This window comes from Cricetulus griseus, chromosome 10, assembly GCF_003668045.3.
Source record: "Cricetulus griseus strain 17A/GY chromosome 10, alternate assembly CriGri-PICRH-1.0, whole genome shotgun sequence".
Taxonomy (NCBI): domain Eukaryota; kingdom Metazoa; phylum Chordata; class Mammalia; order Rodentia; family Cricetidae; genus Cricetulus; species Cricetulus griseus.
The window spans coordinates 23962901-23987696 of record NC_048603.1 but is presented as its reverse complement, the minus strand read 5'-3'; the positions used below and the strand labels follow the sequence as shown (position 1 = coordinate 23987696).

The following is a 24796-nucleotide window of genomic DNA, read 5'->3' as shown; positions in this document are numbered from 1 at the left end:
AAATGCTAGTCTCCTCGGAAGGGAGTAAGAACCGCAAACTGCAGCCAGATGACATACTTCCTTCTGCCAGCACTGACTGGGGGCGCATCTGCTCAGAGGACGCTCCTGCCAGTCACACCTGCATTCGCTTTATGCCATCGGGACAAGCTCTGCATCTCATCTCACCGTCACCGGAGCCTGTAAGATCACAGGCAAGGCACCCTTGGCTAGCCAACACCACTCACACCCCACTCTACCAACGACACACTGCTGACCTGGAGGGACCAGTTTCTACTAGGTTCCTTTATTGTAATTAAAATTTAAATTTAACTCATTAGCTTTTCTTATTCGCATATATTAAGGAAACACCGTATAAAACGAATCCCCACACTTCTATGCACAGCTAATAAAACCGGGAAAGTGAACAAAAATGCGCCATCTTTCTGGCTGAGCTGGCTAACGAAGTGCTCCCAGGTCACCAGACGAAAGATGGCCGTCCCAAGATGAACGTCCCCCTCATAGCTGGGGGCAGCTGAACCTGACCTTTGTGAACCTGACTCTCCTTCAGCTGCCCCTGGGAAAGTGACCTCATACAACTAAGTAAGAATCAGTGTTGAAGCTGTTGGCTACTGGGGCTCCTATCCTGACCTCTCACCTCTCAGAGACTGTCGGTATCATGAAAGTAGATGGGATGATTCTGAAGGAAAAAAAAAAAAATCCAAAAAACCCCACAAAGTACAACAATCACTCCTTTGTCTCTTAATTAATAAATATCTTTGAGGTATACAGTTTTACAGTTATTAAAAAATTGTTTTTCAGATTTTCAAGTAACGAGTGTTTCAGAAGTTGGGTCAAAAATTACTAATGCAGTGACCCTTGAGTGAAAGCAAAACCACACAACACACCAGGCTTACTGTTAACAAGGAGGTCTGCAGAAGGCTTTCAGCATTTCTGTCTTCCCTAGAAGCCACCCAAAGCAACCCTGAATTACTAGTGCTCATCTCTCTGCCTGTGGGAATATGATGGCTGGATCTGCCTTCTTTTCTAACTCTTAAGACACAGTAGCGCCCTCTCCTCTGCCCCTTTCCTCCCCACGCTTTCTGGTACTGAGCTGAACATAGGGCTGACATGTGAGCCCAAGCTGACAGTGAGCCCAGGCTGACACTAAAGCACATCTCCTGTATCTCTCTCTACCTCTTGCCAGTACACCGCAGGCTGCATGAGAGCAAAGGCACGTTCCCTTAGCCTTCACCTTGTAGCATCTGGCAGTCTGCCTTGGACGCGACTGTGTGTGTGTGTGTGTGCTAAATGTCTGAAGGGGACAAGGAGTCAGGGCAAGCTTATGCCAGTTTATGTCTTGAATATGTCCATGGTGGTCAACAGCAGGATGCCCCTTGGAAATACAAAGGGAGACACCTGACATTAAGTCACAACACCCAGGATGAAGCCTGGGGTCTCTCACTTCCTGCCAGTACCATCCCGAGGGCTGTGCAGGGATGAGGAAGCCGTGCAGTGACACAGAGCAGACGCTCGCTCAGAGATGACTTCTGGGTTCAGTTAAGTAATACGTATGAGAAAGTCATCTCATCTTCCTGGGGCACGAGGGTATGCTGGGCACACCAGGCTAGCCAGGGCTGGTGGGTATAATGACCCACACTGGGCTAGCCAGGGCTGGTGGGTATAATGACCCACACAGGGCTAGCCAGGGCTGGTGGGCATATGCTGGCCCACACTGGGCTAGCCAGGGCTGGATACATACCCATCACTCTTCTTCAGCAGGTAACCCTTCTTCTCACTGCCGTACTCCTTATTACCCTGGAGCTGGTGCATGCTGTACCCGCCTTGCCGGCTCTGAGAGTCCTGGAAAACAGAATCACAGACTAGCAAATGCCAGAGATGCTCTATTCGGACCTGAGCCTTTGCCTGTTGGTCTGTGCCTAAGAAAATCGTGGACCTTTGGGAGCTGTTAAGTCCTCCCTTTTATTTTAGCAGAGGAAATAGGGCATGCCAACGCTTGCCAGACTCACAAAGCAAGACCTAGGCAGAGCCTGGGGTCCAGGTCTAATTCAGTAGCAGTTTAAACACACAAGGGACAGTGCTATGACTCAGGCCAGTTTCCACTCACAGCAGGAAGCAACAGGAAGGGCTAAGAGGAGTCAGAGAGCACTGAGTGAGCGGACAGTGCCCTTTCCTCAGTCTGCACCTCCACTCCCTTTACGGATGTGCTGGAATCTTTGAAATCCAAGGACAGCCTCATTAAAAGGTTTCTGAGCAGGTCTGACAGTTAGGACACAATTCTTCTAATGTAACTAACTATACAATGAGCATCTACAATGAAAACACCTGAATTCTTAAACCTTTCATTATCAACACGTACAAAACAATCCTGTTTCTGGGAGCGTTTTAGATCCCTGAGTATTGTAGCAGGGACGAGCAGCTGGCAAACTATGCACACCTGCTAGAATGTGAAAGACAGATCGACAGACTTTTGGTTTCAAGCACTGCGGGCAGGGAACACTCTGCCGACAGCACTCTGTGAAACAGACCCGTGCCGACACTTCTAACTGGAAGTCAGCATTCTACAGCATGAGACATGTATGATACTGTAAAGAGCATGCACACAGCAGCAACAGACGCAAACAAGTCTGGCTTCACTTGGACACTCGGCTAGTGCCTAACCATGGGTTCTAAGGACAGGAAGACTAGAAACAATGGTCACACTATGAAAATCCACGAAGTAAAGGACAAACAAACAAACAAACAGACACCAACCAAAAAGATAAAGTTAAACTGCAGCATGAGAACAAAGGGACACACAGTAGGACAACACATTCTCACAAAATGTATTCACTTACTCTCCTAGACTTCGATCAGGAAGGGCAACGCAACACAGAAAAAAAGGCAGAACATTTGAAAACAGTTAATTATGTTACAAACTTTATCAGCCGTAACTCAAGCAGTTTGTAAAATACACAGAGAAAACACCATTATAAAGATAGACCCGAAAACGTACCCATGAACTTTTAGAACCATAATAAACTTTGGATGCTAGAACAGTAAAATATTTCTGTATCAACCAAACTTTATGTATTTTTTGTTCATGTGTGGTGAGAATATAAACACAGTCCATGAAGATGAGGTGCACATTTTTCTCAGGTAAATGTTGATGACCCTCAAAATGTGGGAGCACAGGGAGCCAACGCCCCGGCAAAACCAAAAGGAACTGAACACTCAGAAAACCCGAGGGCCACATGTGATATCCTCTGTGTTCTTGTTTCCCAAGGGAAAAGAAGCGTGTTTGCACGCCTGTGTGCATGCACCCAGGTGTGTGTTTTTGCACACCTGGGTGCATGTATCACGTGTGTTTGCACGCCTGCATGCACGCATCCACATGTGTGTATGTGTGTGTTTACATGCCTGTATGCAAGCATCCCCCTGTAGAGGTGTGTATGTTTGTGGAGGCTGGAGACCACTGCTGGGTGTCTTCCTCAATTACTCTCTATTGTATTTTTTGAGCAGAGTCTCTCACTAAATCTGGAACCCATCACACTGGCGAGATTAGCTGGCCAGCAAGTCCTAGGGATTTTCCTGTCTCCTCATGTCCAGGGCAGGGATTATGGACACACTTGTTTTGTTTGTTCTTCTCCTTGTTTTTTTTTAAATGTGGGAGCTGGGGTTCAAACTCAGGTCCTCATAATTATACAGCAAACATTTTATGTCCCCCCTCAACTTTCTCCCCAGTCCCTAAAGAGAAGAGAATAACATGTCTAGTTACAAGAAGTAACTGACATTTAATGGCACAGAAGGAAAGAGATCCCTTAGCCCCTGGTTATTTGTTCATGGCTTGTTCTCAGCACACGTGGAAAGCCAGGAGCTTCTCTGTGGCATTCAAGATTCTTTTAGGTCAAACTGTATGCTCAGTGATGCAGACGGTCATTGTGATTGTGATGAGTTGGGGGGAAACTGCCAGGACAACATAACTTTGTAAAGCTCTTTTATAGGTGATGAACCTGTGCTCAACACCAAATGTCTCCAGGGCCAGGAGAGACTTGGATCTCAAGTATAAGACACTGTAGGGGGCGCTCACACTCAGACCAGTCACCATCCTGCTGTCAAAGCAGGGTTTACCAGGTAGTCTGACCTCTATGAAAGAGGTTGCAAATGATATTCTGTCTGTCTGTCTGTCTGTCTGTCTGTCTGTCTGTCTGTCTGTCTGTCTGTCTTCCTTTCTTTTTTCCAAAAGGGAAGGTACATTTTATTTACTAACATTTATTTTATCTGCAGGAGTGTTCTGACTACATGTATGCTTGTGAACCACGTGATTGCCTGGTGCCTGCAGAGTCCACAATCAGATCCCTTGAACTGGAGTTATGAGAGACTGTGAGCCATCGTATGGGTGCTGGGAACCTTAATCTAAAGAACTAGATTCCATCCAGAAAACTGGGCAAACCAGATGACCTGGGGTAGGGGTGTGGTATGGAATGATTTCTAGGGATTAATCGCAAAACTTCTTAACGTTTACTTTTCAGAGCTTCTTTTTACATGTATTTATGTATTCACATATATATCTATTAATGGGTAAGGAAGAGGGCGCCAGCAATCAGTTCTTGCCCTCCACCGTGTAGGCGCCAGGGACTGAACTTAGGTCACAGTCTTGGGCAAGCACCTTCACCTGGTAAGCAGTCTTGCCTGCTTCTAGAGTTTTTGTTTGAATAGAACATGGTCTTGACCACCACAGTAACTCGGCTCACTAAATCCTTCCAAATCTGCATTTTGACTTTCTATATCAATTCAGAAATTTGCTAATGAATGAGCTTCGTGGGTTAATAAAGGTATATTTATTATGATTGCTGCATTGAGAAATAACGCCATTCAGCTTGCTTAGTAGAAGTGTTATCAATACAAGAAAAGACGAATTTAGTTTTGAAAAAGTAGGTACTGGAAATTACCAGCACTACTTACAATTTAACACACACAACTGAAGAATGAAAGAGGTCTTGAGGTCTTTGATGGCAATGACAGAAATCAATCAAGAATTCAGGAAAGAAAAATGCAAATCCCAAGTCCATTTAGGAAAAAAATTGAGAACACTGAAAATAAACAATGAACTTGAGACCTTTAGGCAATTTTCTGCTATGAGCTAGGAAATGTATCTACCTTACTGAATCTCCCTTACTCATTTTCAATTCGACCCCTTGCACCCTAGACAAGTAACAGAAAAATCACTTTATCTGAAGCCACACTGACATGTAAAATGCACCATTAACCTGTAAAACCTCATCTCTCTGACCTGAACTGAATGAGATTCCCATTCACTGGTCGAGTGGGTTTGTGAAAGCCTCAGTGTTCAAGGGGAAACCGAATCACCACAGAGCTTCAAATGCACAATGGCTGTGGTGGCTGTTGAGTAAGACTCCCCTCTCTATCCTGTGAAGGAACTCGGGGTAGTGTTTGGGACACTGAGGACAGGAAGGAGCAGCGTGTGGAGGCCATCAACCTGCGCCCACACCGTGAAGGACTGGCTACTCATTGCCCGTTAGTTTCTAGACACTGCTGTGTCGCACGCACATATATAATCACTGTTAGAAACAGGATAGTTACAGCCCTAGAAATATGTGAGCAGCAAGTAGTTCTTTCAGGAAGTTAGACTATTAGGAAAGGTGAAGATAGATCATTTCATTGATCATTTGCCAAATATAACAAAGATTTAATTTCCATGAGGAAAAGAATAAGCTTTCCAAGTATCTGCGGATCCTGTTTCCGGCTGTAACTCCTTAACAGTTGCTTTTTCTTCTTTTGCGTTTGTTTACTTGTGTGTGCTGGGGTCAGGACAACTTGCCCGAGTTGGTTCTCTCCAGCACTGGGATCCGATAAACAATCTCGGGTCATTAGTCTCAGTGGCGCCTTGCTGCCCATCTATCTGGCCGCCTGAGTATTCTGAAATTTCGTTTTCATTTTCATCTTTATACATCTTTATACATCTTTATACTACCTGGGAAGGCAGTCTCCAGCAGGGATTGGCTAGGTCGGGATGGTCTCTGGGTAGCCTCTAACGGCCAACAACTGATTGCTTTCACTGAGATGGGAAGGCCCACCCATCGTGGGAGATACCTAGGCAGAGGATCCTGGACTGTGTAAGAGCGGAGAAGTGAGCTGAGCACTATCACCCACTGCTTTCTGCTCTTGGTTGACTCAAGTTTCTGTGGCCTGGACATGCCTGTAATCACAGACTGTAACCTGAAACTGTGAGAGCCAAATACACTTTTTTTTTCTCTAAGTTGCTTTTCTCACAGGGTACTTTATCGCAGCAACAGGAAACCAAATGAAGGCAGCTGCCTTTAATAGAAAGTGGCAGGGTGTAAGTAGGTTAGATGACTTGTGGGGTGCTTTTCCCATTCTTTTGCCCTCTTCTCAAAAACTAGGGAGAGGACAGGAGCTCTCTGGTGGATCGTGCCCTTCACCTCTGCTCACTGGTGGGCAGTTTCTACTACCTTGAAGTCACTAAAAACCATTACTTGCTCAGTTATTTTGCAACAAGAGGCGATAACATTGGGACGGACACTCTGTGCAAGGCCAGTTTTTGTTGTAAAACACTTGGGAGGAGGCACCAAAAGGGGGGTGAAGACCCCCTAATTAGCATGGGTGGAATTAAGAATTGATTACATCATGCCCATTTCCTCCCAGATACTCCTTTTGTTATGAAACTCTGCTTTTTCGCTAGCCTCAGCAGAATACATCAATACCTATACAAAACAAAGCTTTGATTTCTTTTTTTCCTTAGGCAATGTCTATATACGGGAACCCCAGGTTAAAACAAAACAAAACAAAACAAAACAAAAACAAAGGTATGGAGTGGCTATGTGCCAACGGGTAGAGAAAAGTCATCGCAACTTTCCCTAGTGTCTACCCTTGCCTCCTTCCAATTGGGTCTTCCCCGTGCTCGGACACTGAGAAGTCATTCGAGCAGACTGTGTCTTGGAGTTTTCATATCAGTACAGTACGTGTGCGTCAGTGTCTAACAAAGACATCTTCCCAAGGCAGTCTGAGGCCTCTCACCACAGCCACAGTCACAGCCTGAGGCAACCTGGGCAGAGATTTTTGCCTCAATCAGGCCTGCTCTGAAAGGAGAGTGGGAAAATACCTACTATTTAACAACACGTATCTCACTTTGCCAGACCCTCAAACATTTGTAAACCTGAACTCGGAGAAGAAAAAAAAAAAAGAATAAAAAACGATTTCTAAATGAACATACATATTCGGTATAGCCTTAGAAAAGGAAACCTTTACAGGCTACAGTGAAGGGCTAGTGCAGGTTTTCCGTGTGTTTTTTAGGGGGCGGTGGTGGGTGGAGGGTACTTTATCTTTGTTTTGGACTCATGAATGCGATTCAGCAATTTGGGGAATGTCACTGTTGTGAGATACCGTAAGGAAGCAAGCATTAGACACTATTTAAATATACTGCACACAAACAAGGACATTTGACTTTCTTCCTTACTAGGAAGTCATGTCCCACAGCACAACATGCAGTGTCCTTCATAATCAAGCCTTGGTTTTTATCTTAGGGTCCCATTTCTCACTTCTGTACCCCATTCTGCTATTAATGGTTTGTGCGATTCTCCCCGGCTGCAGCGTGGCTCAGGTGGCAGGGAGGCCGCTTCAGGCTGGACTGTTCACTAGGTTGCCTTGTTCTACAAGCTCCTTGATACAGGGACCTCACCTTAGACACACAGCAAGTGTCAACGCCCGGAAAAGTGGTGTTTGTGACTCAGGGTCAGAGCTGTGTTCATCTCAATCCACTGTGCATTCAACTTGTATGGTTTCAACACCCAGGGGCCATCTCAACCGAGTTTCCTAATTCTGGGGCAAAGCTTCTAGAGGACTCTATCAGAATATGTCGTTCGTTCTCTGGTACAATGAGAGGCCATTTCTGGCTTCCCAGAATAATGGCCACACGGTCTGAAGGAGAGAATTGTGGGGTGTAATGTGTGCTTCAGAGGTGACATTAAGAGAAATCTATAGCTACACAGTACTAGAACCCAGGGTGCCATCTATTTATGAGGCGGCGAAAGAACACAATTTCTTCTTTTCGACACCTGGCCTCACTAAGTGGACCAGGCTGGCTCTGTGGTCACAGAGCTCTCCCTGCCTCTTCCTCTCAGTGGTGGCGATTCGAGGCCTACGTCCCTAACATGGCAGGGGGACGGACGGACACGATTTCTAGACTGGGCATCGTGGCAGACACACACTTCTGCCCTTCCTCTCGTCTGTCCCCACAGCCACTCTTGCACGAAGCTGTCCACGTGCCTGTTTCACAGATGGAGGAGCACAAAGAGATCACAAGCAGCCTCACTTACACTGTTAGCCCTGCTGGGAGCATATAAACCACCTACTTCTCTCGGGTCAAGCTGCAGAGAGGACTTTATCAGGTCTCGGAGTGCAGTGAGCTGTTTCTTTTCTTCGTCTTGGGTTTGCTTTATCTAGGAAAGAAAAAGGCACACTTGTTACCCACCATTCGCCTTTAAGAACAAAGCTGAATCATCCAAATATACCACTCATCAACAATTCAAATTCACAGTTGCAGTAGTGAGTTTTCTGATGAAAGGCCTCATATTGCCTTATTTTTTTAATGGGCGAGGCGGAGGCCAACCCTGAGGAACCACCAGGGTTTAGGATTAGCAAGTCACGCGCCAGGCTCTTATCAAATCACGGTGACTCGAGACCCTCAAGTCCCTATATTCAACAAGGCTAAGAAACGAGGCTATGATCATTTATCTCTGGCCTTTGAAAGGATGGGTAGAAAGAGTACGACAATAAAATTAAATGAATGACTGAGAAACCAACGGCCAGGGCGTGCCCTGCACCAGGTTTATAGAGCGACACATGAGGACGGGATTGCTGCTGCTGCTTATTCTCAATCACCTGGGATCCAACTGCCACTGACCCAAGTTCCCTAACCAAGAGACAATTAGACAAAACAGTTATGTTTGTTAAAAGGTTACGCTGAGAATCAGGCTGACCATTTGCTCTCTGGGATGCCTGGAGGCACTACTGCTTTGTATTTTCTGGCATTCTGGAATATTTGCATGTGTGTCACGAGAGCTCTCAAAGGTGTGGCCAGAGTCTACACATGTAATTGACTTGCTTCACGTAACCTCAAAAAAAACAAAACAAAACAAAACAAAACACCCAAACAAACAGGCTAAGGACAATTTCCTACTCCATATAGTTTTGGACGTATGCATGCACAACTGTATTTTGATTGTAGTGTGGTCATATGTGGAGTTTCTTTTTTCTTTTTTTTTTTTAAAGTTTTATTTATCATGTGTTCAGTGTTCTGCCTATATGTATGCCTGCAGGCCAGAAGAGGGTACCGGATCCCATTATAGATGGTTGTGAACCCACCATGTGGTTGCTGGGAATTGAACTCAGGACCTCTCTGGAAGAGCAGCCAGTGCTCTTAACCTCTGAGCCATCTCTCCAGCCCGTGGAATTTCTTTTTATGCTTCCATTCCAGTTGTCCTCAGGGTTTCAGATTTTAGAGTGTCTTCCATCAGGAATGCTAATCTGTTACTTGTGACTCTAAAACCTTTTCTAAAAGTATGTACTCATATTCCTAACTCATATTCCTAACGTATTTTAATATTCACCAGCCAGCTTTACTTACAAGTGATAATAATGCCATCACTGTGTATACATTCCACTTTCCTTCTGAAAAGTTTAATATTTGATTTCTTATATTACGTGTCTCCCGACTCCTCACAGCCTCCAAGGGTTAGCTACTAAAACAAGGGCTTTTCTGCTAGGTTTGCACTGGCACACCACTGGCCTTTTCGGCTTAATACCCTTTGGATACAGACTTCCAATGGGGCTGACGCTGACTACGAGTTAAATGGACGTGCGGCGCAGAGAACTTACGTTATATAAATCTGCAGCCAGCTTCTCTATGTACTGTTTCAGCTTATCGGCCGTTTTCAAGCCGTCCTGAAAGAAACTATAATAGAAAACAACGGTGACTTCCCAGGCGCTAAAAAGAAGGAACAGAAAGACGCGCAAAACCTGAGAACTCTTTCTATCCCGACCCCCACCCTCTCCCAGAAGTTTAACTCTAAATGCAGTGCTTATATCAGATGTTTGTGCCAACAGACTACAGCCACTGTTGGGAGAGATCACGGTCGGCACAAACAACACTTGCAGTCCTCACTGACCGCACACGTATTCTCATCCGCACACAGATCACTTCCTTGGGGCTGGGCCATGTTAGAATCAAACAGAGAAAGACAAGCTTGCCCCTGGCTTACCCAAGTCCAGCTGGACACCAGAGGGCCAGGCAGAGGGCCACACGTGCTAAGTCCACCCACAGGGGTTCTGTGGCACCATGGGTTTGGAAAGCTGCATTCTATACCACATGAAGGACCAGGCTGCGGTATTTGCGTTTTCCCCAATGGTAACAACCGAAGAGCCTTTACTACAAGCCCAGCACTCAAACACATTTCACAAGTTTTTTCGTCAGCTTCCTCTGCATTCTGTAGCAAATGCACAAAGGGGCTGTACCTCACTCTGTACACACAGTGGCCGATTCAGATCCACCATTGCCTGATACCAAGTCCGTTCTCACAGCTAGCAATAAAGTTTTTTTTTTTTTTTTTAATTCATCTATTTATTTTACATCCCGGCCGCAGACCCTTGCTCCCCCCACTCCCCCAATCCTCTCCTCTTCATTCTCCATCCAGGAAAGGGCAGGTCTCCCCAGAGTATCAACAGAGCATGGCATATCCAGTTGCAGAAAGACTCAGCACCTCCCCACATATTAAGGCTGGGCAAGGAGACCCAGTATGAGGAGTAGGGTCCCAGAAGCCAACAAAAAAGTCAGAGACTGCCTTGTTCCACTCTTTGGAGTCCCACAAAGAGGGTCAAAGTGCACAGCTGACACATATACGCAGAGGGCCTAGGTCAGTCCCGTGCAGACTCCCTGCTTGACGATTCAGTCTCTGTGAGACCCTATGAGCCGACTGTGTGACTCTTCCTGTGGTGTCCTTGACGCCTCTGGATCCTACACTCTTTCTTCCTCCTCCTCCTGCTCCTCCTCCTCCACAGGGGTCCTGAACTCTGTCCAATGTTTTGGCTGTGGGTCTCTGCATCTGCTTCCATCAGTTGCTGGATGACGCCTCTCTGATGACCACTGGGCCAGGCACCAAGCTGGTCCTAGGAGATGGCCAGTTCAGGCTACTTATCAGCTAATGGCACTACTCTAAGATGGGGTCCCTTCCTACAGACCCCTGGGAGATTGCCCTGGGCCGGGCTTCTGCCTGACCCCAAATGCCACCCACTCTCAGCGCTCTCTCTCTCTCTCTCTCTCTCTCTCTCTCTCTCTCTCTCTCTCTCTCTCTCCCTCCCTCCCTCCCTCTCTCTCCAACCTGACTGCTCATGCTCCCACCCCCATCCTCCCTCAGTCCATTCAGGAAATCTCTTCTGTTTACCCTTCCAAGGGAGATCTAGACATCGTCTCTTGAACCCTCCTTGTTACCTAGTCTCCCTGGGGCTGTGGATTATAGCAGTTCTCCTTTAATTACAGCTAGCATCCACTTAGGAGCGAGCACACACCACGTCTGGTGAAGTAAGTTCTTATTCTGGGTGTGCGTGCGTGCGTGCGTGCGTGCGTGCATGCGTGCGTGTGTGTGTGCACGCACAGCGTGTGAGAGAGAGATGGGGAGGGGGAGAGGGGAGGGAGGGACTCTTCAGGACCCTCACCTGCGGCTCCTCAGTTTACAGAAATAAACCACAGGCGGGGCGGGGCAGGGCGGGGCACTAGTGTTTGGAATCACCATGCTCTGCTCTGCCTCCCCTCTCTAGGCCATGCCTGCCCCCAGCGGGTTGCTAACCCACAGGGTTTATCTGCCCCGTGGTCTCCCCTATGTCATGGGGGTCACCTCCCTGCCACACCGCTGTGCGTGCGTTAGTGCAATGCAGATAGATGATCAGCGGCCACGAAAAGAAGTTTAGAGTCTACTTTGGGGTCCACACAAAGCCTCTCAAACCCTGGTTTCCCGGGCTCTAAGCCAGACCCCTGTTCCCTGCATCCTAGACAATGGGCTGACCTCTTATTCCACGTATATTCTACAACATTTAACACTCTGGAACACACTATTTAACCATGAAGACATTTCAACAATTCTGGTGTACTGGACACACTGCTGGACCTTTTCAAATGCAGATACTGTATCCCGTCTCAGGCTCAGGCTCAGGTTCATCAAATCAAAATTCTGGCATGCCGTCTAAGGCACACACCCTGAAGTGAACGGTACCAGCTGCAGGCGTGGCTGCACCGCTGTCTAGCTTCTAGTCCATGTGAGTACTGGAGTAATTTTTCCAGTTGCTGAAACAACCAGTGGGGAGACTGACTGTGGATCACAGCTGCTGCAGTTTCAAGGCCACCTGTGTGGGGAAGGCCAGCAGAGAAGGGGTGCAGGGCTCTGCTCTCTCCCTCTCTCTCCTCCACTCACGGAATGTCAGCGACACCCACTGCCAGGGCAGATCCTCCCCCCTCAGTCAGTGCTCTCTGGAAAGTGCCCCCAGACAGAGCTGGTGACAGGGGGTGGGGGTGAGGGAACTGCTAGGTTCCCAGGTGATTCTACATCTGGCAAATTGACAATGAGATTAACAGCCCCAGGTAAAATGCAACTAATTTAAGCTGTGTTTGTTTTTTAAATAAATAAATAAAAAAGAGCTATGCTATTCTGTAATTTTTAGGACATTTCCAGGGCTGCATGACAGCCATCTAATTCCAGAAGATTTCCATCCCTTTCTCTTCCCTTCTCCTCTAACCATTAACCTGATATCTTCATGGTTTGCCTTTCCTGAGCATCTCACATACATGCCATCTGGTATGTGGTCTTCCATGTCTGGCTTCTTTCATTAGGCATAATGTTTGCAATACTCACTGTTGGAATATGCATCAATACTTCATTCTCTCACGTGGCTGAATAGTATCCTACTGTGTGGATATCCCCCATTTGTTTACTCTGATAGGGACACACCTCTCAAAGTACTGTGAATAGTAGTTATATAATACTCACGAACGTACTTTTGTCTGAACACCTGTTTTTGGCTCTCCTGGGTATTTACCTAAGAGTTTTACAAAGCAACTTGTACTTTGTGACATTCCTAACAGTGATGCGTGAGCTTCCCATGCTCTACGGCCTCTCTAAGAGTTACTTCCTATTTGTGTTATTTTAATTATGAAATGGTATCTCATTACTTATTTTTTATTTGTATTTACCTAATGATTAATGATGCTGAATATTTTATCATGTTGTATTTGGCAAATTACATTATCTCCTTCAGAAAAAAAAATAGGTATGCAAATTTTTCCCCCTCAGAAAATCGGGTTATCCTTTTGTTGTTGCATTCTTCATACTTGGGTACTCTCAATCCCCATTAGGCAAGTGATTTACAGATGTTTTCTCCCATCAGGAGGGTTGTCATCCCATTTTCCTATCAATAACCTTTCATAAACAGAGCTTTGAATTCTGACGTCTGACTAATGTTACCATGTCTATACTGAGACGTTTAAAAACAAATGCCACTATGGGAAAGTTATTGGACATTTCTGCATTAAAATGCCCCGACTCTGTGATATAAGAGGAAATCACATGTGAAAACTGATAAATCCCCACGTCCTGGGCTACACATAAGTTCCCAGGAGCCGTTGCCGTTGAGGATAATTTGTGTGACGAAAGAGAGTAATGCTTGCAAAGGTTCTTGCCTCTGCAAATCACAGTCCATCCCGTGGTAAAAGGAGTGGGCAGGTTTGTTTTGAAAGCAGGGTGTTATTGGCACTGTTGGTGGGTGAGTGAGCAGCCGAGTGGGTGAGCTGGAACAGGTAGAGACTGTTTTGTTCCCTTTCCAATGCAAACACTGGGATCCACACCGAGTTGCAGTCCCACCAAGTAGTACTGAGCGGCAAATTCCCTGGTGAGCACTGGCCTAGAATCTACTGAAAACCATCTGGGAGCTAGAGTGAGCCCTTGGAAGAAATCTTTTAAATACAAACATGAGTAGAGAATGCTTTCCAGGGCAACACCATGCATACGAAGGGCTTGAAGGGACTGACTGAGACAGAAGAAGAATCTCTGAAAGAAAACCTCCTGGGCCCAACAATCCGGCAAATTACAGATGAACCCTACTCAGTCAATCCTGCCCCTTCAGGGCTCAGACGCTCAACTCCTAAGGCGCTTGCTTAGAGCCTAAGGCTGTGGGTCTGTCCTTCCACTGATCTCTCTGCCACCAGATCCCAAAGGCCAAAGTCCAGCGGCCTTGCAAGGCCCATCTCAAGTCCCATCATCTTTCTCCAGTCATGACCTTGCAAAACACGTGGCCTCGGCACTGTGAAGGTTATGAGCAGGGAAGCAGAGGAGCTTAGGGGAATAAGGAGGGTCAGGCTGCAGCCTCTTTAAATAATGCTGCTCTTTCACGGCACTCACAGAGGCTAATGTACCTGCAGTCTGCAAAGAACTTTATGTTTTGCCAAACGCATGCCAGCACACCTCAAACTCTCTTATCTAGACCGGGGGGAATTGAGAAAGAGTTCTAAAATTTGCTGCTAAGAGCTGCAGTTCAGAAGAACGAGACAGACATTTCCTTTGGTAAAAGTTTTGAAGCTAAAATGTTTCTGAGAAAGCTGAAGCTGATCAGAGGTGAAAAATTTCACCTCAAATTACAGTCGTGGGTCACTGATTACTGTCTTCAAAGTGTGTCTCTGCCCACGACACCACAAAGCAAAACTGAGCTCAGGCCCTCAGGTCAGAGCGCCAGTAGACACTACCTTATGATGTGGATATTTCAATATGTTCTATTTATCAATGACATTTATACGAAGTAGAATTTACACTGAAAGAGCCAATAAATTTATATGAAGATTAATTTGGTCATGTAAACAGAAACACCCTAACCATTACAAATATGAATGATTCCTGAAGCCACAACTATCCCACTGCTAAGTACTCGGAATGCTTTATTTTATTTTACTCCCATATCCTCATGAAGACCCCCGAGGTTCGTGTTACAAGCTCTAAACACCTATGTCAGACGACTCTGGCATTCAGGAAGGGCCTGTTGCCCAGCAAGGATTTGAACTTGTCCATAAACCATCTCAAGCTTGGTGTTTTTCCTAAATGTGTCATTTACACACAACGGTCTTCCTAGATATGAAATGGGATAAGAGAGATCAAAGGGAATTATACATCTATTATCTTGGGAGTATTTTATCTGGTTCAGATGACCTTTATTACATCTGGTCTTGAAAGCAGGCTGGGCTGCCTTGGGAAGGGCCTTGCATTCTCTTCTCTGCGTATCCACAGCTAACACAGACTCTCACAGTAATGGCATTCTCCCAGAGAGGCTCCAGCAAAACACTCATCCACCTCAGCCCGGTAAATAACGAAGACGAATGGTCAGACGCAGTACCACGGACTCAGGAGAAGGATGAAGTCACACACATACAAGGTGCTGCCGAGCAGAGGTGCAGAGCAACGTGCGTCTCTTAGGAGACAACACTGTTTCGCAGAAATCTATGGGGCTAAGCGTGCGGAATGCCCCAAGCACTAAAATTTAGGTAACGAACCCCCACCAGGAAACCGTGGGTGTGAACCAATGATAAAAGTTAACAGGGAAATGACTTGAAATGTGACTGGGGAGGGAGGGGCGGTGTCAACAGAATGGTTTTGGTGACGAGGGCTTAGCATAAGCAGCGACGGGAGACATCGCTTCAGACTCATCAAATAGTTGTCTATTGTGCACAGCTATTTTATATCAAATGCCGAGGAAGTAAGACAACAATACTGTCTCTCATCTATTTAGTTGAAGAGGATGTCTGTCATACTGTTGATGGCCACCGAATGAAAGAAACTCAGGAGAAGAGTAATGAACCCGAGGGTCCTGCCAGGGGCCGACAACAGCCGCTGGCAAGTAACGCCGCACTTACTTGCACTGTGCGTGATAATACTTTATGAGGTTCTGCAGCAGGTCCACGCCCTTTTTGGTCTTGATTTCATTAACTTTGATGAGATACTGTTGGAAGAAAGCAGAATTTTATGTTGGGAACTCCAGACGGCGGCTCTCACGTTCCCGTGGGAGGACGCCAGTCTCAAAACTGCACAGGTAGGTGAGCCTGGTTTAGGAAACGCAATCAGTGTTAGCGCCTGCTAAGATCTTACAATCAATTAGTTTACTACACAGGCATGAATGAAACACAGCAAATGCACTCCATGGAAATGTGTCGCTTTCCCTTGGTGCAGGTGGATCTCAAAACTTAGATTCAAGCAGCCCCGAAGACGGACTGTTCTCTGGAGAAAACAGGAGGGGCAGCATTCTCTTCAAGGGTGTTCCACAAGATACTGAAATATTATACGAGGAAATGAGTAGGGAGAAGAAATCTCTATTGAAAAGAAGCAAGCTCAAGAAAAAGAATAAGGATGAGTTGTGGGGTTGACTCTGGCGCTGGCTCTGATTTTTATCACCGGTCGTTCTTCTTGACACTGTGCTCACTTGTCATAAGGTCAGTAAGAATTTGTAACAGAAAAGGTCAAGGAGCCAAAGGTTTATAAGGGAGAAATGGAAAAACAAAAGGCAAAAGAAAAAAGGGAAACTCGGGAGAAAACTTAAATTATACATTCTCCATTAGTATTCTGTCAGCTGGAAAATATCTTCATTGCTCAAGTTGCTTTATAATGAGTGTGCAAGTAAAGGGATGCATACAGGTTTTGGTGGGAGTTTGGTTTGAGAACCATAGCTGTAAGTCAAAGGCACCACAGCACTAAGTCAAAGGCGGCAGGCATGCTTTTTACTGCATTTTCCCACGAGCGTGGACATTCTTACTGGACGGCTTAAACTTTCACTCAAGCTGGGTCCATGCTTTAAAAAACCCCCACATGCTCCAGAGTTGTAACAGTCACCGCTATTTATCCCCCCCTCCCCCGTCACTCACAGGCAACGACAAAGTTCTCACCAATGAATCCTGTTTTGGCTTAAAGAGGTCCATAGGACCACGGCTCAAAACATGAGACAACGGTGCAACGGCGGATCCCAAAGGGCTTGGAGAAAAAGGGAGATGAGAGTCCTTAGCAAACGGTCCCTGCTTCCTCCAAGCCCCAAGCCTCGTCTGCTGGCTATGAGGGGAAGAGGCCAGGGTCGGGAAGGGCTGCTCTTACTTCACACTCGTCTGCTGGCTAAGAGGGGAAGAGGCCAGGGTCAGGAAGGGCTGCTCTTACTTCACACATCTGGAGCTGAAAGAGGCGCCGCTCCTTCTCCATCTCTTCTGCAATCTCGGCTCCGGTGATCTCAGTACGGATCATCCCGTGCTGTTTCGCGTGTTCCCTTTTCTCCTTCTCAATTTTCGTACTGTGATTAAGACAGACGCCACATTAAAAACAAAGCGAAACACAAAAAAGATACTGTCGCACAACCCCAGGTGTGAACCTCAGCGGGAACTTGACCCCGGGTGACGGCATGCCAGTGGGGGTCCAACAAGTGCACCCCACCGTGTACTGCGTCGGGGCGAGGGGGGCCGTGATTATGGGGCAGCTGTGTATGGGTGGTGTGAGCCGAGAGTAAATTGGAACTCTCATTATCTTCCGTTCAGAAACGCCGACTTTGAAAGGGGATGATGTAGCTTGGGGTGGAGTGCAAAGCCAGGCAGTATTTATTTATTTATTTATTTATTTACTTATTGGCTAAGCAGGTTTTGTTTGTTTTTCAAGACAGGGTTTCTCTGTGTAGCATTGGAGCCTATCCTGGCACTCGCTCTGTAGACCAGGCTGGCCTTGAACTCACAGAGATCGGCCTGCCTCTGCCTCCCGAGTGCTGGGATTAAAGGCGTGGGCCACCACGGCCTGGCTTCAGTTGCATTTTTAATTGTTCATACACAGGACTGTTCCTAAGGTGCTGCGTCTTCAGCGGTACACTGTTATGTAAGTTTTACAAAAGCACTTTGAGGGAAACACACTGGATCCCCAAGTTGTTGTGCTCCTGTTCTCACTCTGAGGCTGTCCACAGAAATGGCTTCATTATGCAAACTTATGTTTACATAAGCTCTGAGACAGACATCTGTTCCTATCTACCCCGCCTGGTGTTATAAATCTCTCAGAGCATTCAGGATGAAGGGACAAGTGTGGTGAATGCCTCATCCCAGCACCTGGAGATGGAGGCAGGAGGACCGGGAGTTGGAGGCCAGCCTGGGCCTACAATCTCCTACAGAAACCCCAGAGTCAACTGGTCTGGCCCCAGTGCCAAGTTATACTGCTCAGTCTCCGGGTCAGACAGATCCAGTGTGAGGGACAGTTTAACGGTCACTGGCTCCATGACCTTCCAAAACTCCTTAGTCATTCTAGACTTCAGTTTCCTGATGGACAGAGTGAGAGGGGCGCATTAATCAGAGAGGTCAGAGGTCATGCCAGATGAAACGGTATCAAAAATACTGGCAAGGCTTTGATTGTTTTCCAGCTGCTGGATGACATGGAGATGTACATGGTTTGTAGTTACGTAATCGTGTTGATAAAAGAATACGGCACACATACAGAGGCTTCCAACTTGATAAGTTCATAGCATCAACCCAAACAGCGCCTGTCACTCCAGACAATCACATAGGCGGTGTAGCACTGCTTTTGGTATTTAGTGTTCTGATACACTGTCCTGCTATGGAGCCCAGGATGGCCTGGAAACCACTAAGCCCAGGATTAATTAGCCTCCAGAGCGATGGGATAATTGTGAGTCCCACTTTTAACTAGATCAGCATACCCACTTCTCAGCCCTTAAGAAGCCAAACTAAACACCATTGCTAATGTCTTAGTTTACTGGGGGTTTGGTCCTGTTCACAACTTACTTCTTATGAAACTCGTGACAATGACAATAAAACAAACACAACAAACCACGACTTACAACTTGGTCTCATAATCTTTCCAGGCTTTGTCAAATGGCTTCTTGAGATCCTTTGGGAAGAGAAAAGGAGAAAATGAAAAGCGTCACTCATCTTCCCTCAAATAAGTAACTGGAAGAACATCTGAACAGAACCAACTTCCCTTTGGAGAGCTGAGGCTGCACTTGCACTGTTTACAGGGGAGAGGCCTGAAGCAGGACCCCGAGATTCTGAGAGCCTGGTCCAGGAAAATCCCCCTGGTGCAGGCCACACTGGGGCCCAGCTTCTGTCCCACCCAGTGAGGGACAGAATCCTTCTGAAAGTGCCTAGCCCAGTTCCCAGTCACTGTGTGAAATGGCACTGTGTTTAATGACCACTTTACAAGACATTTACCTCCTGCTGAAAATGTTCAGGGATTTCCAAATACAAGTACTACTATGTATGTAAAACTGGAAGGAAAAAAACCTCCCCAAACAAACCCAATCCTTCTAACTAGAGACAGTGAGAACAACAATTTCTGACCACTTACTCCTTTGACCCCCTTTAGGTCTCCTTTTAACAACGAATCCAAGGTGAAGATCACATTGTGGCTCAGACCCTGGAGCTGAAAAAAAAAATCAAAATAAAGAAAAGATGGGAAACGGTTTAAAAGAAGAACACGCAACCAACAGCTCGCCTACCCGGGGCTCAGGGAAGAGCTGAGTTTCTATTGTGTGTCCACCGTGAATACACGCCATCCCTCTCGCTAGCCTGCTAGCCTAAGTCCCCACACTGCAGCTGCGGAGCCCAGGAGGGTGACTGCAGAATCGCCACCGTAAGCAGGGGGCTGCCGTGTGGCCCCAGAGTGCTCGCTGATGCTCCAGCACACGCACATGGGCACAAACAAACGGCCGCCACTCATTCCAGCACGTTCGGGGCCATTTCTACCACAACTGCAACCCCCAGTTTGACATTTCTTCAGCTGCCTGTCAACAATGTGGAGGGAAGTGTGTAACTGTAACTATTTCCCCTTTGGACTCTCACAGCTTACACTGTATTTGAGATGTTATCTGTCCTGTCTCCTGGATGACATTAGATGCTCACTGACAACAGGGACCTCGACTGTTCTGCTCAGAGCTGTAGCCTCGGTTACCTATCATCATCATCATCATCATCATCATCATCATCATCATCATCTTTTGAGACATGTCTGGATACGTAGCCCAGGCTGGCCTTGAATTCACAATCTTTCTGCCTCGGCTTCCTGTGTGTTACGCTTACGTGTTCCCAGGCATGAGCCACAACACTCAGCTAAAACAAAACTTTAGAGGTCTGGGGGACAGGCAGGCTTTCCACTGCTCGGAGGTGGTTCTGTGGGCTTCAATGTGGTACAGAGGAGTAAAATGGAGGAAGAGATGGCCCAGCTGGAGGGACGCAGCTGGGGAGCCAAAGGACGGTTTAAGATAAGCCAGCATGACCCCGGTGATTCCCAGGGAGACCCGAGCTTGCAGAGCTCTGCAGAGCCACAGTATGGAGACATTTGGGGAGCTCCTCCTTTAAGATCTCCCATCTAAGTGTCTGTCTGTCAGCTTGTCTGCTTCTCCAGCACGTCTTCACTGAACAGTGCAAAGCCACACATTGTGCCGGGGGGGAAGAGATGAGCAGCCCACTGGTGCTGCCCTTACTGAGGTTTCTTTCTACACCGGCAGCCGACACTCAGGGAGGCTGAAGAAGACTGTGATGCCAGCACAGCAATGCTGCCCGGTGGCCTGGTGCTGACAACAGTAGAAGGACTGTGTGCTACTGCCAACGGCTGACGATGGAGTGAGCCAACACACAGCAGATAACCTGACGAGTCCTGCAAACACACTTCTTTTCTTTTCTTTTTCTTTTTTTAAAGATTTTATTTATTTATTATGTATAGAGTCTTCTGCCTGCATGCAGATCTCCTTCAAGGTGGTTGTGAGCCACCATGTGGTTGCTGGGAATTGAACTCAGGACCTCTGGAAGAACAGTCAGTGCTCTTAACCTCTGAGCCATCTCTCCAGCCCCACACTTATTTTCTTAAATGCTGTGGACACCAGCTATGAATCAGTGAGGGGCGGGAGGGCAGAGAAGAGAAGGCCTGTCCTTTGACTTCTGTCTTCTCTCGGTGCTTCCCTGGTGCTCACACCCTGGGATTGCCAGCAGCTCTAGGCCATGCAACAGCTTTGCCTTCTTTGCGGACTCCCAGTGTCTTTTCAGTGGAGGAAGGTCTTCCAGTGTGAACCACCAGAGGGCGTAGGATTCCTGCCAAGGCAATTCTGTCTCTGCGACTTGGCCACCAGTGATACAGATACAATTAAGTGTAGCAAGCAGGCCAGACTGCTGCACCCTGACTCTGTCCACGCAAATCCACAATAATGGTTTTGGAAAAGAGAACAAAAAGACCACTTAGAACTTATAAATTGTAGCCCTCAAAGAGAAAAAGGTTGAAAACCACTGGCCTTGGGCATAGCAGGGAGAAAATGAAGAACCACAGGACTCAACCCTTTTGCCTTAGACAAGAAACTGGAGAGAGATTTTGCTCTTAGCTCTTGATTTCATTCTGGAATTACAAGCCCCCAGAACCTTCTTATCCTAAGGCTCTTATGGGATTGTGTGGATGACGCGGGATGTTGGGGCCAATGTAATTCTTCACTGATGGAGACAGCACTGGCTTTTCTGCTTGTGGCCATCCTGGCTCCAACTTTCCTCAGAGAACTTAGCATGCCCCACCACTTGTGTGGACGTCTGCCTCCCCATGTGTTGACTGTCCGTCTCCCCAGGGTACACATGGCTCCCTGACAGGGGGATCTGTGTGTCCATGGGTATAGTCCCCAGACCTCAACGCTGCACCGCACTGCAATGCTGCTCCAGCAGGGCTTGCAGAAGGCATGAGATGCAGTACTGTGTGCTCTAGGTCCTCTTCCTCCAGGGCTGCTCGAACCGATGAGAACCAAGTGCCCAACAATGAGCACTGGCTCGGGAAATCACACAACTTACAGGCATCTCCTTTACATATGTGATATACTGGGGAGCAGAGAGTACTTACAGTGGACAGGATCCACTTTTGAAAAGATGGGGGTCAAGGCTGTATGTATACATCATTGCTATGGAAACACAGTAACCTGCTGGCATCAGCGCTCTGGAGGACAATGGCGGTGTGTGTGTGTGTGTGTGTGTGTGTGTGTGTGTGTGTGTGTGTGCGCGCGCGCGCGCGCACAGGGAGAGGGTTTTCCTCACTGTCAACATCTTTGTTGTTGTTGTTTAAAGGGCTGGGGAGACAGCTCAGTGGGTAAATGCCTACCTTGCAAGCATGAGGTCCTCCTGGGTTAAATGCCAGAAGCCATGTCACACACACACAAAAAAAAAAGCTATGCACACTTCTAACTAGCACTGAGTTCCATGACCACCAGCTGAGCCCCGGGCTAATGACACAGTTCCAGCCTCCACAGACAAGACAGACAGCATTTGAGGAACAACAGCTTAGGCAGATAAACAGGTATGCCTATGCAAACAGGCACACACACATTCAAGTACATATTCAAGCATCACTTAAGAATAAGTAATGTATTGTTTGCTAAAACAGAACAACAACAACAACAACAAAAACACCCACTATTTGAAACACCGTAAAAAAACAGCAGTGAAAAGCACATTGCAACGTTCGTCCAGTCTCCAGCCCTGGGCGAACGACGCAAGAATGGAAGCTTGCGGCCACCTTGAAGTGAAGGCTGTATTACAACACAATACAGGGATTATGAAATCTGCGGTTCCTGCTAAAGGTGAAGGTTCTTCTGCAGAATGAGTCTCTCCAAAATCTATGCACTAACCACACCGAGTAACCAATGTCATCACTGTGGTTAGGCCGGGTTGAGGCGCTGCACTCATGGAAAACCCCAAGAGTTAAGAATTTCTTTGTGGTCGGCTACACATGTATTCTTGGGGAATAATAAGAAAAATAAAGGGCACAAGACATTTATATTAGATATCTGGATTTCCCCAGTGAGTGAGCTCAGGAAAAAGCCACAAGGGGAAAAAAAAAAAAGTAAAATTTGCCACCTCTTCCCAGCTTGTGTCCCAGGAAAAAGTTTCTTCTCTTGGTGACAAACAACTGGGGACCATCTGAGTGGCGGCAGGCAGGACAGGCAAGCGGGGCACTTAGAAACACTGAAGGGCAGACAGTTTGGCTTCCCTCTTGGAAATCTCAATGAAGAGAATTATCTGTCCCATCAAATACTTGAGTGTGTCGCTCTGTGACGGAGGTGAATTATGTGAGTTCAGTCTTCGGATGCTGGAGTCTTCTGGAACTTTTGTTTTCCTACTGTTTCAGAAGTCATCACAACCCAAGCAAGCCCTGGCAAATTGTGCAGTGTTGCCCCCCCCCCCAGGCAATTGTAGCACAGTCAACACAGAATCACCATGGGAGGACAGCCTTCCTTTGCCACTCAGCCTTTAACAAATGACTTGTGAAGGAAAGACTTAAAAATGACCTAGGCATCGTTTGATCACACTTGACTAAAGCTCTATCGATCATTCTGGATTAATTCTCTCAGCTTTCAAACCATTTCCTTTTCTGTAATAATCAAATCCAATTAGTTTGTTGCTTTCACGTGACCCAAGGAGAAGCACAGTACTTCTGTCTTAAAGGGTCTGCTCCGAGGCAAGGGGCTTGCCATAGAAATCAGTGTGAGCCAAACAGCAAGAGCAGTCTCAGACAAGCACATCCCGCAGACAAGCCAGTGAGGCTGACAGCAGTAGACATGCCGGGGTTCCTAACAAGCGCTCACTCCTTACAAACAGGCTACACTCTGCCAGTCCACACATCAAAACCTACCCCAAAGTCGGAAGAAGTTAGGCAGGGACGTTGAAATGTATCCTTCCGGCATGCAAAGGGGAATTATTAAATATAACTGTAATTAATACAGGCTGTGACACACAGCCACTTATTACTCACAAACTGCTCTGTGCTCCTATCTGACGGACATTATATAAATGATCTATCACAATCCCACCCGAGGACGACACATAAAAACATTCTCTCCTGTGTGCAGAAAAACAGATATGTTCTGTTCTGACTTTCTACCCCTTCATACAGTTTGCAGAAGACACCATCTTGCTTATCTGTCATCCCTTCTCTCAGAGTATGCTCCTGAGGGAGGGGGTGCCCTTGGGATGGGCTCGACAGGTGTACAGGAGCAGCACAGGCCACACGGCCCAACCCAGGCCCCCTGCTGGACTTACAGCTGTGCCCAGAGAGCCCTGGGGTGCTGCCCACCGGAAAGGCCAGTGGGAAGGCAGCCCAGCTCTACAAATGGGTCTGCCTACATGCACATGAGGCTGTGTTAATTAACGAGGACATTAATTTGCTTGCTTCGTCATCTCCAGCTAATTCTGACAGGCTTTCGCCCCTGCCCCCTGGTTCTCCCTCCTCCTGCAGAAAGAAACAATTTCTCTCAAAGCAAAGCTAATGCAAATCTGCTGACTTGCTCAACACTTTGGAAAATCCAATTAAAATAATGAGCCAGCTCCCGCAGTTAAACCGGCAATTCCCTGGTATAAATTAGGTTTTCTGTCTAGAGTGTTAACTCCTTCACACCCTAGGCAGTTACCAAATCTCTTAAAGTTATTTGGGCAAGTGCCTGGAGACCATCATGCTAAGTGAAATAAGCCAGCCTTGGAAAGACAAATATTGTGTGTTTTCATTCCCACATCGACTCTAGATTTAAACACATGCACGCACGCACGCATGCACGCACGCACACTGTCTGTCTGATGTACCTGACTTCCAAGTACCTTTGTACTTTCAGGTGAAAAGGGGGCTGTAGGAAGAGGGAAAGAGCTCTGGGGTAACAGACTATATGTGACAAGGAAGCACAGGAAGGGGCCACCCGGGGAGAGAAAAGAGAG

At 46.9% G+C, this 24796-nt stretch overlaps 1 protein-coding gene across 7 annotated transcripts in view; it reads right to left on the bottom strand.

Annotated features, from left to right (window-relative positions):
• Positions 1-24796, bottom strand: part of Asap1 (ArfGAP with SH3 domain, ankyrin repeat and PH domain 1) — a 282890-nt gene that overhangs the window by 61041 nt on the left and 197053 nt on the right. For 4 of the 7 annotated variants that reach the window (XM_027431674.2, XM_035449606.1, XM_027431675.2 and 1 more), the window contains 7 exons: positions 19416-19490; positions 18910-18959; positions 17244-17373; positions 15959-16044; positions 9895-9970; positions 8334-8456; positions 1739-1839 (listed from right to left, as the gene is read on the bottom strand). In XM_027431674.2, the coding sequence (XP_027287475.1) occupies positions 1739-1839; positions 8334-8456; positions 9895-9970; positions 15959-16044; positions 17244-17373; positions 18910-18959; positions 19416-19490 (641 nt within the window). Of the gene's footprint in view, positions 1-1738; positions 1840-8333; positions 8457-9894; positions 9971-10668; positions 11182-15958; positions 16045-17243; positions 17374-18909; positions 18960-19415; positions 19491-24796 lie in introns of those variants that run through there. The other 3 variants (XM_027431677.2, XM_027431679.2, XM_035449607.1) reach the window with 2 other exon arrangements.